We start from the raw sequence: 15,517 nt of genomic DNA, 5'->3' as shown, positions 1-15,517 counted from the left end.
GGGTTAATCCAAAGAAAAATCACCTCACACATACTAGTTACTAGAATGTTTAATTGTGTTGAGGGAGAATCCCACAAACTTGGCTTGAAATAGGTCTCAACCCCAACACAGGCATCTGGGATAGAAAACTGCCTGGGCTCTGAAGAGTCAGACCCAACTCATTCCAGAGGAAATGCTACCAAAGAAATCTGGGCAGTCAAAAGCTGTCAACAAATAAGCAGAAAAAATATTCAGAATCATAAGGAAAACAAAAGTTAAGAGCTCAGGGAAAGCTAGGCACAAACTAGGGCCAGACTCTACTGCATTTTCCTCTTCGTGGTGCAGAGAGAAAAATTAAAGTCATCCTAAAGAAAACTTGAGCGTACACAGCTGTCAAACAAAACACTTTTCCATCCATCTTGATGAACACATACAACCACTTTTAAAGACTTTTCCCCTTCTTCCAGGAAGTCTGCATCACTGGGGTTGGTCATGCAACATTTAGAGCCCTGTACACATGAACAGCACCACTCTATAAAAGCCTCCCCAAAGATTAACTCCCTGCTCAAAGCCAACCAGTGTATTATTTGTGTGAGCAAGAAATCACTCCTTCTCCGCAATATTCCTAAGGGAGAAGTGCACGGCCCAGTTCCTGACAAAGTATGACTACAGCCTGTGCTTTAAGACCCGCCAAGCACTGTGATTGCTCCTTTTTCTAACAACTACCCATCCATCACTATGGAAGCCTCTGTTTGCTGCAGAGGGTGAAAAGCGGGTGAAAAAGAGGTGAAAAGTATACTCCTCATGCTGGGGAGGGGTATATATTCCCTCCTTCATCCTCATCACCTTCCAGGTCTGAATGAAGGTATCTGTGGTGAATTCAATATCCTGGCACTAGAGAGAGGGGTAGAATTGGCAGGGGCACTGTGGAGCTTGAACTGGGAGGGTTGGTGTGGCTCTCACGAGGGTACCACCCTGGAGCACAGACAGCCACAGTGCTATCCATGTTTAGTGATGTTGGTGACCTGTACATTCAGAATTTCACTACATACACAGTGCTATTCAATACACACCTATCTGTAGGTGGACTTGTTCCTTTTACAGGTCCTCTCTTCTAAATCAAAGACCACCGTTCTTCATTTGTTACAATATTGACTTCTGAAAAACATTTATTCTTGTTAATGGGGAATAAATAGGTAAACTGGGGGGAAAGATGAACTTGGGTAAATCCATAAAACCATTTAATGGGTGGGGTCTCGCCTAGGTCTGACTATGAGTGAGTTTTAGCCAGGAATGTAGCATAGTCCCAGATGTGATGTCTCCCTTAATAATTCCAGTGATTCCTGCTTTTTTACTGTTCTCTGTATTGGGAAGCAGCTGTGGCTCACAGCTGCAGTTCTTGCTGTGAGGGTAACACAGAGAGTCTGGCTGATCCTGTGCACTTCAAGTATATAGATCATGATAAAATTACACAGTGGAACTTGCCAAAAATAGTAGGCTGCAATTAAAAAGGATATATAGCACACTTCACAAAAACTTAACAGCACAAATTATTGTTCACAGAGATATATTGCTACTTTACTGACTACTGATACCATTCCCACCTTTTTGGCTCATGGATGTTTTGCAGATGCACACATCTGTAGTATGCAGTTACCACAGTCCTGATTTTTCTCAGGTTCTCTCTGAACATGGAAAACTGCATGCATGCATAAAATATAGCATACACTCAGATAGCTGTCACCACCAAATAATACATCCCACTGAAGAACAACACTGCAAACAGTCTTTTATCCCAACTCTCCTGCCCATCTTTACACACAACATGAGAGTTGACATTTTAAGCTGCTCTGATTTCTGCAGCTTTTTTTTTTTTTTTTTTTTTTTTAGAAGCTTTCATATGACATAGAAGTATCAGGTCTCCATTTGACAGAGTATCAGGTTGACTCATATCAAGCTAAACTCTCCTTCAGGCTAAGAACAAAATACCCTGACATGTTGCCACACAGTTAGAGTGGCAAATTCCCCAGATTATAAAACATCTGTTGAAAACCAGTTCCCCATCTAAGGCACAAGGGTTATGTTTCTATTCCTCTTATTCTTTGCTTCCTCCTCCTCTCATATACTTCACATTTCTCTGCAGTTTGATCTCTGCTGTTGCAGGTTCTCATCCCCTTTTAAGCTATCCTAACATCTCAAATTTATACAGCACTAGAATATACATTTATGGATTTAACTCACTTTTCCAAAAAGTCTCACTGATTATAAAAGCAAGTGAAAGAAGGGATAATTTTTATAGTCAGAAGCATTTAGGGCAATACTGCACACTGATGCATTAAGGCTTTTGAGAGGAGGAAAGGCATCGGGCTTGTCATCTATGTCAGTGCTCTCTATTTAAGACTAACAATTACAATGCAATCTCATCTGCACAGGCCTTTTGTGAACTGACATGCAGCTCATTTGTTTAAATGATCAAATAAAACACATCATGAGTCAATCAGTTCTAACTATCAGGAAAATAGGAGCTCATACCTAAATTCATTTTGCTGCAAGCAGATGGTGGATTGCTTTTCTGTCCCTTTATGCCGGAGTCCTGTTCCCTTAGATCCTCTCTACTAAGAGGGGGACGTACCGGGAGGTCAGTTTTCCGACAAGGTCATCTGCCTTCAGAGCATGAAGAGAATTGCACAGAAAGTGGGTTGGGCTATATTTAGAGTTTGGTCCAACTCCGTGCCAAGGTCCCCCCCGCTGTCTCTCTCTTGCAGCACCATCTCAGGTTTATTCTTGCAGATTCTCAGCCTACAGAACACACGAGGATAGGAAAGTCGCTCTGAGCTACTGCTGGATCGAGGTTTTTTGCAATTTGCTAAAAACAAGTGGATCAGCAGTTCAGATGAGAACTCCTTAAATCCTTCACTCTTCTAGTCCTTATCTTTTTCTTATTTAAGTGGATTTTCCCTTTTCAGTTGAATAAGGAGAGGAAACTGCCTGGGACAGAGCAAAAAGACTCTCCTGAGCAAAGGTAAGGCTGCTTTATTTTTGTATTGTCATTGTAATTACAGAGCAATTGATGATTTGGATCAGATATGCTTCTTCTGCTACACCAGTTCTGCATGTCAGCATTAAGGGTATTTTTGGATTATGAAATTCTTCATGTAAAAATATCAATTCTCATTATCACTGTGTATAAGAAATGGGAAAATAAAATGGGTATCAGCATGTGAAATAGAATATACACTATCTGATTTTTACCTGCTTAAATTACTGTAAAAAGCACGCAGCCATGCCAGTAGACTGTATCATTCTGAAAAATGAGAGAATCCCAAATGTGTGGCTATATGCACATTGATTACATATACAGGCATGCACCTAGATGTGTTCAGTCATGTTTCAGCCACATTATTTTGCACAATATGAGCAAGCATGCCAGCAAGTTTGCTTTAGAGGGCTTGCTGTAAATGGCACAGATATAAGTAAAAAATAATAATAATTAATAAATGAACACGTGCTCAAATCCCTGTATAGTTCCAAAGAAGTTGCTCAGCTCCAGAGCGCAGGTAGCATTACAGATCATATTGTATTTGGTGCCCTTTACACTGTATGCTATACACTGGTTCAGCATTGCTTCTCTTTATAAAAGCACATATGGCTCAACAATTTTTCTCAGCACCATTTTAAACTGTTGTGATTCTTAAGGAAAATAAAACCTCTGGACAGAATACATCATTGCATACCTGACTGTAAGGAGATCCTAACACACTTCAGGTCACATGGGCATGATGATACTTTAGTATGGATCCAACATGAGGAGAATGTTGTCATGTAAAGACACTCTGGAGCCATGGATTTAGCACTGGCACACACACACACTTTCTAATGCAACATGACCACAGCGAGGCCACAGGAATGGTGAAACATGAAAAAATTGGGTAGGAAGGTCCACTTGATCCAAAGGTCCAAACACTGATGGGACATCACCAAAACATTCTTCACAACATAATCACTGCGTAAAAGCCTTAGCAGAAGCAACTGAAGAAAGGCAGATGGATTCTGGATTAAAAGTAAGCAAAGAGCAAGAGAGGTCACCAAGTCACTGTGAGTTCAGCTAAGGTGACTGGGTGAATTCCCATAATTATTTCAGGTTGTCTTTCCTTAGCATAGCAGCTAGTTAAACGATGCCATGCATCAGGCTATAAAACATTCTAAGTTGGCAAAAGTCTAATCTGCTGAAAAAACTTCTCATTTTGCTTACTCTCAGCTCTATACAAGATCTCGTTCTTTGCTTCTGATTTTGCTTAGTAATTTATGCTTGGAGTCTTAAGTTTATTTGACAGAAGTAATAAACACCATCCCTTTCACACCAAATACCTTCCTAGCAGTCCTAACACTCTTTAACAAATGAAAATTGTGGTATCATGCCACGGAACCAACTTGGGCTGTGTTGCATGTGATAACTCAGATTCATCCAGAAGGCTGATATTGCAAGAACTTGGAAGAAGAGGCTGTTAAAGGAGGGTTACTGAAGTACTGCAAATGCGTTTATCAAATTTACCAGCAAGTAAAAGGTGTCACAGTATAAAAGCATCTAGTGCAATGTAAGATCTGAACAATCTTCTAGAAACAGTAGCTATACACTGATAGAAAAGGGGGAAAATACGTCTTCATGAATTTTAAATGTTCAGGTTTTGCCTAAAGTTATTGCTTAATGAATCAACTTAGTTTTTGTGATGCTTTGTGGTACTACTCTCCATTTGCACGTGGGAAAATATTACTTACTCCCCCATCAATATTAAAGACACCAGGGTTGTAGGGTTGGCTTAAAAAAAAGCAGTAGTGATGTGACTGTGCTTACTAATGCAGCATTGCCAAACATCCCCCTGGCAGATGGACAGGAGCGCTGCCACATCACAGTGGCAGACAGGGACTGGCTTGTTTTGAAGGAAGGGTCATCACACCCTTCCCACAGGAGATGAGCCTAAAATGTGTCTGTCACCCAAACTGGTGGGAGGTTTGTTGACATAGGGATGACAGGATGACAGCTTTGGAAAATGGCAGTATGATAATGAATATGAGCATGGCATTACCAGAAGAAGCTAGAGAAAAGCACATCTGAGTGAACAGGCCTCATATTCTAAGGTAGACAAACCTCAGTCTGCTTCTAGCCTCCCTCTGGGGCCAATTCTACTTGGTGGGTTCTTAGTCTTTCTATTCTCTCCTCATAAAACTCCATTAAAAAATTCCGGCACCATGAGTTAGCTTTGTCTTGCTATGGTATGGTCTCCAATGGGCACAATATGTCCATTCTAGTGGAGACCACCATGGAAGAGAAAAAAATTTTAAAAAAATTAATTTAAAGGAGGAAATTTATTTTTTTCTCCTCTCATGTAAGAAAGAAAGAAAGACTGAAACCCTTCAATTTTATTAGAGGGGCTGATAGGGCTGAAACCCACCTTCCTTCCCTGTGGTGGAAGGGCATGGCCATACATACTGAATGACATGTCCAAGGCTGTGGAGGAGGAGGAAGGGAAAGCTTGGCTAATGATGTATGCTGCCAACTGCCCAGGCAAAGCTCCAAGAGCACATTCACTCACTCGTTGCTTTGGCACTGTCCCCCTCAGCTGACAGGTGTAAGCAGGGCCAGAGCCAGAGGGGTAAATCCAAACAGCGCCAGGGGGACAAGTCCCTGGGGGGATCAGCAGTCAGATCCCCTGCTCTACTCACTGTATTTATGTTCTGCCTTGGGAGCTTTCTTCTGGTGCAACCAAACAACAGATAAGCCTGAGATTTTTCTCGCTTTCTGCCAAGCTGAACAGTAAAACAAGCTGGGATTTTGGGGAGAGTCAGATACCTCAACCCGTACTGAAACAAGGACCTTTAACAGGAGGTCCTGCCAGGTGCCACAGCACCAATGCTACATGGCTCTGCAGTCAACCTGCAGGACCCAAGACACCTCCATCCACCACCACCAATATACAGCTGGTGCTGCAGCTTGCATCGAGGCAGGGACACCCAAAAGGGGCTTGGAAGAGTGTGAAAAGGGTAAAGGTGGCACTGGGAGTCAGTCTGTGAGTACTTGGGTACAGCTCTATGTGTACACCTGTGTAAGGGAGGAACACAAAATTTGGTATGAAAACAGGTGCCTACAGCTGCTAAAGGAGCTCTGCCTTAAATCCTGCACCGAAACTTTCTTTCAAAACCTTTAGTGACTATTGCCACAACTTCCGAATATACTTTCCAGGAAGAGCTGGATGATGACATGCCAATATATGCTGTATAGGAAAGAGAGATACTTACAGACACAGAAAAATCCCAAAGCTATAATTAAGCAAGCAGCTAATCAAATAATTACAGTCATTCTGCTAAACATTACTTTCCCTTGAGACTTATTTGTAATAGGGACAGGGAAAGAAATCGAAGATCATACTCACAACCAGGCACATAACCCCAACCTTTGTCTGACCTGCTTTCACAAATCCATCTCTCAAAAATGGGAAGGAAAAAACCCTGACAACACAACTTTTCCATAGGGTGTCCTGCTGGTAGAGTCTGCCCTGAGGAGAGGAACAGACCCATCATCTGCATTTTTTTTCAGTCTGATACAAGTGTTGGGACGGACAGAAAGCTCTCCAACACTGGTTTTCATGTTTTGCAATTACAGAATATTACTTTTAAATGTGGCAAAGCGACTGTTGTCTACTGAAAGTACAAAAAAATCTTCATGCACACAACTAAGCACAGGTAAGGCACAGGACAATAAATCCACTGGATCAGTGAGATACTCTTCAGGCCTGCAGTATCACACTGCTTGCCGGTCGCAGGTGCCAGCTCTGAACTCAGGAAAACTGCAGGCAGACCACAATCTGCTATACCCAGTGCCCTATTTCTTGCCCAGACAACTTTGTGGTCCCACTCAATACAATTTCCTGGCTCTCGGTCCCTACTTTGGTGATTATTCAGGATGGGTATACAACCCATTCATGTGAGAAGATGAAGGTTGTCAACTTTAAAACAATTTCCAATGACAATCCCATCTATACAGTGTGGCATTAAGCTATGCAGGAAGAAACAGTTAAAACTGGGATTATATAAAACTGACACAAATTTCTTATCTTCCATTACATAAGCCTAAATTCTTTCAATTGCAGCAAATTCAGTGATCATTACTGATGCTGAAATGCCACAGAAAGTAATCCAACAACACTTGAGTTCCTCTGTCCCAAACACTAGAGAATGAAAGTGCATATAGACAACTGCAAAACAGTAAATCACAATTTTACATAAAATGAACCATAGTCCTGTTAGAAGAAATCCTTGGAGGTGAACTTTCTCACTTTTCACTCATAACCAGCTTTTGAGTACACCAGTCTGATCTGCAGGCATTCACTTCAACAAGAGAGCAGAGTCCAATCCCTAGCACAAATAACTTTGCAAAAAATCAGTATGTACAACATGGTTGTATTTTAGCACAGTCCTCATGCACTTTTCTTAACAACTAATAATATCATGGGTGAATAAAAGACTGAAGGATGAAAAAAAATATCTCTAAATGGATGTCAAATAATTTAGTGCTCTCCCTTAAGAAACAATTTAAAAATCATGTAGAAAGTACAGTAAAAATAGGCATTTTATACCATCTTGTCGGTCTTTAGGAACACTCAATTTAACATAGCAAATGAGCAGCAGCCACTCTCCCTGTCACTGAGTTCTCTTCTGCTAACACAACGCTCAGAGATGTCACCCAGTACAAGTTGATGTACGTCCCCTCTCACAACACCTGCCTGAAAGAAGGGGGTGGCAAGGAAGTCCCACTTGGGAAGAAAGTGAGACTGTACAGGATGAGCTTGTCAGTATATGAGAAAAATGAAGGGTTGAGAAGATGTGTCAGGGCTCATGTGCTCGAGCACCTGCTGTTGCTGTGCAGTTCCTCTCACTCAGCCGAGCCAAGGGGCTGCACATTCCTTGCTGCACATTCACCCACTCATCAGCACCAGCCCACTTAGAAGGAGAGACAACCAGGCTGCAATGGAGACAAGCAGACACCCAGAGGTTGAAATTATATGGCCTTTTTTGCAACTTGAGGCACTTGAAGGGGGGGCGGGAAACAGAGTTTTTGCTCCTCCTCAAAATACCTTTCATCTGACTTCCAGCTGTCTGAGGTGGACAGCATGTAGTATAATTATAGATTTATTGAGTCTTCCCAGAGATTGGCTCCTTACGTGGGCAAAGAATTTCACAAATCTCTTTGGGAGCCTGGATATTCCTCCATTTTAGACTTCTCTGTCATAAACATACAAGGCAGGTTTCCCATCAAGTTTGCTCCCTGACACCGAAACAAAAGGAAGAAATGCCAGGCTTCATCAAACAGTGCAGGGTATGGAGTCATCACTGCAGAAGGCACAGCTACACTCTTCCCTACTGTCTTCTCCTCTGACATGTCACTTAAATAGAACTGCTAACACTGAAGACTTTTTTGGCATTACAAGTGTAAAGTTATAGTATGTACTAAGCAGTTAATATTCTATTTTACAATTGATGATGTACTCATCATAGATGAGTCAATACATTGTGTTTCATTTGTGTAAATGCCCAGTCCACGTGGTCTGAGGAGGAAGTTCTAGAGGATTTATTTGGATGGAAGTCAGGGCATGTATGTGCTGTGTTATACTAAAGAGATTGGGAGTATTCATTGAGAGGGACTCATTTGAGAGGGGCTTCTTAGCCTTTAGCAAACCACTAGCATTTCTTCCATCTCAGTTAGTCTTACTGCAGGAAAAAAAAAAGATGCAGAAATATCCCTTAATGGGGTTTGTTGGAGCCTAAATAACATATGTGAAGTCCTGTGGGATTCTGGAAGTGCTATAGGAGAATATAATAGTTGTTTTTTATATTGTGACAGAAAGGACATGAAATCCCTTTCTTTAACACTTGAAAAAGCAAAAGTGTTTTTAAAAGTCTTTTTGAGAATCCAAACCAGTTGCATTCAGATCATTAGTACAAAGAACGAACTTGGGTCTTACTCTGTCAGAGCCAAAACTAAGTTAGATGCATTTTGATCTTGAGTTACAATCTCCACGCTCCAGTATTGACAGCCACAATCAAAGGCTTCTTTGTCATGTCTTTGCTATTCAGCAGCTTCTGGGAGAGTGCCCCTGACAGGACACAAGAGAAAGATAAGGGTCAGCCTTATCCAGAGGGTTTCACTACCACATCCAGCTCAAGGACAAACTGCTGACAGACTCTGCAAAGCTGGGGCCAGAATATGCGCGGGGTGGGAGAGACAGAAGCAGTGCTTTATCTAGATCCTGAAGTCTGGACTCTGGAGACAGCCTCGTAAGGCAGATGTCCTCTGGTATCCTGTACGGATTCACATGATGTGAGCTCCTCCTTCGAGACCCTGTTGGGAAATGCAGTCTCCAACTTGTTGATTTACTGCAGGACTGCTGATAAGGAAACTCCTGTAGCAGAACCAACCCACAGCACAACAAGGACGAGATAGGAAGCACATCTGCACAGGGAGATCAGTGTCTTAGCCAAAGTTACAGAAAACAGAAATCGTAAATTATTCCATGTCTTACAATATGGAAAACAGCATAACCCTCATATCAGAGATACTTTGTCTCTCACTGTTTGTCTTTGGGAGCAGAAAGAATGGCTATATACAATTAATGACATCAAACAGTGCCCAGCATAGCAATAAAAAAAACCCCAAACAATACATTAAGTACTGTCATGGTCATTTTATCCTTTGGTTTTTGTTTTAAACTGAACTAATTACTTAGCTCAGCAATGGTCAAGACTGGAAGGCTACACCAGGACGGTAATGAAGGTATAACCCTGGGGAACAATTTTGAGTATAAGGAAGGTTACAGCTGACTACATTTTAATTAATCCAAGTAGTACAGCACTCTGAATCCCCAGATATCCCAGATCAATTTGGAGACTAACATGATTCGTTTTACAGCACACTTTAACATTGCTCTAATAAATTCTTCAACAGTTCTTTTAAGTCTCAGAGGTAATCTAATTTCTCTTCTATTTTTATTATAGAGGCTTTCAAAAGACATTTCAACTATATATCACTAAAATCATGTGGCTGTGAAATGCCAAATATAGCATCAGAAACCAAATACCTCTTCAATACTTGTATTAATTAAAAGCACAAAAACATTCCTAATCATAAAAGAAGGGTTTATTTTGATAAAGCATTTTAATTTAAAATATGCCTCTCTTATAATAAAGATGAGCCACAGTAGCATTTGGTTAAAAAGCTCAGCAGTGAACTAGCATAATAATATGAGATAACATGAAAAGATGAAAAGCAGGATGTTCAGGGTTCAACACATGGTGCAGTGTCATATACATTTTCTGTATAATCCAGGCTTACAGGAGTTGTGCCTAAAGTCTGACAAAACATGCACATAAATATGTGGCAAACAAAGAACCAGATCCCAAAATAAGCAAGTTTTGAGCTAATACATCATAAGACTCATAAGATGATGTCATCTATATCTTTAAATTCAGAAAGCACATAAATTTTCCTGTGCATTCTCCTTTGCATCATGAATTCACCAGTGTTTTGCTGCTGTATGAAAATGAAAATGTTAAATTGCCCAGGACTCTCCCTGCTTCTACTGAGACACTGCAGTCCCCAGCATCAGTTAAACGTGACCTGTGGAGGTGGCTGCACACTGTCCCCATCCAGTAGCAGCAGTAGATACCAAATCTTCCTCCAAAAGGGATGTAATAACCAGAAAAAGATCCAATGTGAAAGGACCAGGAAAACCCCTGAAGAAAATATTCTAGCGGAAATGGCTAAACCCAAGAGAAGGGCAGCCAGCACATGCCAACGAAGCCAGTGGCAGTGGTGGCAGGAAAGGGAATGAGGGTAAGAGATGTGGAACTCTAATTCTGACCCAGAACATTTCTCTTTGTTGTCATGTAGAAAATGCTTTGTTTTCTGCAAAACCCAACCCTCTCCCCTTCTCAACAGGGTGAGCTTCTGCATCCCCTGCTCAGGGTCTGGACAGTCACGGTCCCTGCTGGAGGCGCTGTCACACAGGGGTGGAAACACACTTGCTCCTGGCAGCTCCTACCCCTGTGAAGGGATACCAAGTTCCTGCCGGCTATACCACTAGGCTAAATCCAGCCCAACTCTGCCAGCTGTTCATTGTTGTTACCTACATTTTTCGAAAAGACAGGCACTGAAGAGGCTGGGGGAAAGAAAGAGAAGTAAATTCACATGTCCCTTGCCCCAGTGTACCCATAAAGCTGACAAAACCCAACCCAATTAAAATAAATGATGAATTAGATTAGTTTTCCAGGGTGAAATTGGTGCGTGCAGGATAAAAAAACATATCTCACTTTGTGCAGGAGCAATGAAGTAAATCTGATTTAAGAGACTGATAATGGATTTCCTTTCGCAACAGGCGATGTACAGACCTATGCTCAGATCTCTAGCATGGCATCTAGCTCATTATTTTCTGTTTGCTTCTGCTAACCCAACAGTACCGCAGATATTCTATTTTACAGTTGTCATTCCCCCAGCAGTTACAGTAATAATTTGTTTCAGTAAATAATCACAGAATTGGGTAAAGGCAATGGCATTCTCTGGAGCATGTAAAATTATTCCAGGCTGGAAACCAGTCATTCATGCTTAGCAGTAATTGTTTGTGAAACCAATGCTTGAAGAGCTTGGACTGCAAACCTCAAAATGGAAAAAGCATCAAATTATTACTGTAAACAGGGCACAAAATCTGACTTTTTTATTTGGAGAGGCAGTCTCTGCACAGATTTTCAAGCCTCAGTCATTTTAATTTTTTTTTTTTTTTTTTTTTTTTTTTTTTTTTTTTTTTTTACACTGGGCAACCAACTGAGTATTTAGTTCAAGTTTCAGAAGAGCTTGAGTGATGTATTTAACACCCACTGGGTACACCACCACTTACACCGTGTTCAAGCCAGCAGGAAAGGAACAGCTGCTATTGCTCTCCCTGCCTCAGGTTAAATACCAGGAATGTGTGACAGTACCAGCACTTGCATGCTGCAGCCTTGAGAGATCAAGAATTCCCCTCCTAATTTTATATTCTTCACCCATTCCATCTCTTTTAATTGCATCCAAGGATGTGGAAAGGTAAATAACATGGTGCACTTCACCTTGGGCTGACCCTAAAAACTGCTTCAAAACGGCAAGCTTGGGCAGATCATACCCAGCACCTCAGAAGGGAGCCCAAAAGAGCTTGAGCCTACAAAGCTCTATCACTCCATGGTTCTGAACTCTGGCTGACAAAAAAGGTGTAGAAGGGATAGGTCAAAAGCCTCCAACCTGTGTACAACACAGAAAGTATTAAAGAGACCAAACAGTTCTCAGCTCCCAAACTGAAAATGGGAAGCAGAAGTGGCTGCAGAGGATTTTAATTCAAAAAACTGCTGCGGTTCTGGTTTGTTGGTCAAGACTTGTGGTAGGATGTATTTCACTAAGCACACTTGTAGTCTGCTATTCAAGGGTGAAAAAAGTTCCTTCTGCTGTATTCTTGAGTTCAGTTGTGGGGTCATTTTTCTAAGAGAGTTTTGAAGTGTACAGAGCCAAGAATTGGACATGATCACGCATCCATAGATCTGTGCTGCATTCAACACAGTCTGCTACAAGGTGCGAGCAACTTGCCTGCAGAACAAACAGGAGTCAATCCCAATCTGTCTCAGATGGTTCCTCCTGTTCTTCTCAGGAGGCCCAAGGCAGGCAGCTGCTCCTCCTCACTAGGAGTGCTTGCTGTGGCATCCCAACAGATTAGGCTCCATTCCCCATGAATCTATACATTATTAATCTTATCTGAAGCAGACAGTGCTGACGCCCAGCTTCCTCAGTGTCTGGAGGAATCCCAGCTGTCTCCAGCTCAGCACAAGGAAATTGAATCTCTGCATGTATTAAGAATAAATATTTCTTAAGGATTCAGAATCCTTCCCCTCTCCTTTTCCCTATGCACTATCAAACCAACTGCCTGGGATTCATATGCCACTCCATGGCTCTGCATGCCCAGGAGCAGCACACTCTTTATCTTCTGCTTACAAAATGACTGTGCCACGTTCTCCCACACAAGGACCTGGCCCCAACAGCCCATCCATTTGAGGATTTTTGGACGGGTTATGCAAGGACTGTCTTTATCAGACCAACAGGAGATGCCCAGATTTTGCAGCCAGTGGAAGACAGGGCAAGCACACCTCTCAGAGCACAGGAATGGACACCAAAGAAAACTACTGTACTCAACAATTCCTTAAAATGTACCTCTAAGAAATACTTCATGTTCTTGGGTCTAAGGTTTAACAATTTCTATGGTTTTTTTCATCAGCTGTGGAACATTACAGCCAAGAAACCACACAGTTGCTAATGTTGTAGATAAAATAGCTCATTGCTACTGAAAGACAACCAAATTGAGAAACAACATCTAACCCTGAACGTAAGAACTGGTTTAAGTGGTAGCAGGTAAGATTCATATTCATCAGCCCTTCTTAGAAGTGACTCTAATGAACTTGATGGCAAATTACACAAAAGGAGGGAAGAAATGGATTTTGATGGACTTACAGAGCTTTTGAAGTCTCTAACCATCTCAAAGATGTTCTCATGGTTGTGTAGACAGGGCACAGACTGGGGCATTACAAAAACATGGTTTGACAGATAGATTAACTCCTTAAAATCCAAAGGGCACTAATTACTGTAGCTAATTTTGCATCAGAAGTTTGTTTCTTTGATCAGTTTTGCATTTCAGGCTGCAGTCCAGCAGTAAGTTGGTTTACGAACAGTCACATTAAGACACACATATCTTGCATATCTTATCCTCTCAGGAAACTCAGGGGTCTCTACTGTGTCAGCATTACATGTAAAAAAGGGCTATTTTTAAATAAAAACATTTCCCTCTGGGGTAAAAAGTGAACTCCAAACAGTTTTTGATCCCCTAAATCAGGAACTGAGACTTTGCTAGCAAGTGGGAGAGTTTTCTACAATTCAAAAGGTTACAACCAAGGGATGAAAGCAACCTGAAATGGCTCACAAGCAGTCATTTTTACTGTAGAAAGTGACACACCATGTTCAGATCTAATAAAAGCACATCAGTTGTTGTTATGAAAAAGACACTAATCTGACCCACTGTTTTCCACAGGTTTACAGCACTAATAAATCCATGTTTGTATCATTAATCTGTAGAACTAATGACCAGTATGAGTGCAGTAAGTGGTGATTAAAGCAATCAAAATGCCCCATTATACAAATGTTATTGCCGTTGTGTGAGGAGGCACTGTGTGGTAAAGGAGTATTAACCTCAAAAATTGTGTTCATTTTACAGTTGGGCTCTCCAACGAAAGCTGGATTTGGATCACGTTAGTGTAATAACATGTTCTCAAGTGTTATTTTATTTTTCAAACTGGTAATTGTAATGAAACACTCTGGCTGAATAGTATTACCCTCACCCACTTACACCATTAAAACAAGATGTCAAATTTACTTTTCCTAAAGCTTGATTTTGGCAAAGCAAGTCATCTGTATTCTCAGGTACTGTTTAGAAAGCAGGATTAGCAGATTGAGCCATTTACCTCCTCGAATAATGCACTTTTTACATTGCCATAGTTGCCACATAACTTCAGCCATGGGAAATAAAAAGCTGTGGTAAATCTGTGTTTGACAGGGCTCTTTAGGCCTCTTGGAGCACGCTGATAAGCTTTGTAGCATAAGTCCTGGTATGAAGTACTTGAAAAAAAATAAAGATTTCCAGCTAGAAAATTGAAATGTATTATACATCTATACTCAAATTCCACAAGGTAAACCTACTCACATGTATTTACCTGGTAGATATGTATGAAGGTGCTTTGACTGTTTATTATTGCAACAGAGGAAGGCTGGATAAGCATTTATAATCTCAACAAATTAGCTTTAGCCTATAGCCTTCCCCACACTCATCTCTGGGTTTGACTCTTACAGTCACCTATGTATTTATATTAAGACACTTTCAGTAAGCCTTCATCACAAGGCAATGATAATTAGTTCCCATTAACTGATTTTCAATTAACCAGAGGTCTTAAGAATCTGATGTCTCACATAGTAATGTAGAGTTGGAGCCAAGGTCTGCCTGTTTATACGGGACAAAACAATTTAAATATACACTAGTAAGAGAGTTTGATTTTAATCATGCAAGACGGAGTATTTGTCCAAGCAAAAGCACAAGGGGAATACACTAAAAACCAAAAGAAAATAAACCTCCTAAAACGTGGCCGTTGAAAGAAAATTATGGTTGCATCTCATGTTAGAAATATTGATATATGAGTTCAGAGTTGCTGCCAAGGTTATGGTCATTCTGAATACATATTGGTCATTCAGCTTCTACCCACCAGATTTAAAGAATAAAACAACATATAGATTTGCACAGATCTGATACTACAAGTGAAATTTAACAAGTTGTTTGCTTTTTTTGTTGTCTTGTTTTGTTAAAACCAACCACCATTCTGCATGTGTTTAGAAAAAGTCACATTTTTCAGGAGTCTTTTAATCAATTGTAGC

At 40.9% G+C, this 15,517-nt stretch overlaps 1 protein-coding gene across 8 annotated transcripts in view; it reads right to left on the bottom strand.

Moving 5' to 3' along the window:
• Nucleotides 1-15,517, bottom strand: part of CMSS1 (cms1 ribosomal small subunit homolog) — a 221,130-nt gene that overhangs the window by 28,831 nt on the left and 176,782 nt on the right. Inside the window, exon 1 of one of the 8 annotated variants that reach the window (XM_066175208.1) lies at nt 2,512-2,657. The exons of the other annotated variants lie outside the window; for them this stretch is intronic. Coding sequence (XP_066031305.1) covers nt 2,512-2,521 — 10 coding nt within the window. The 5' untranslated portion in view covers nt 2,522-2,657. Of the gene's footprint in view, nt 1-2,511; nt 2,658-15,517 lie in introns of those variants that run through there. 8 annotated transcript variants of the gene reach the window in all.

The sequence above is a fragment of the Chamaea fasciata genome, unplaced genomic scaffold (assembly GCF_029207755.1).
Source record: "Chamaea fasciata isolate MVZ Bird 193981 ecotype frontalis unplaced genomic scaffold, bChaFas1.0.hap1 SCAF_2, whole genome shotgun sequence".
In the NCBI taxonomy this organism is placed as follows: Eukaryota; Metazoa; Chordata; class Aves; order Passeriformes; family Sylviidae; genus Chamaea; species Chamaea fasciata.
The sequence above is the reverse complement of the archived record's forward strand: the minus strand, read 5'-3'. Positions and strand labels throughout refer to the sequence as shown.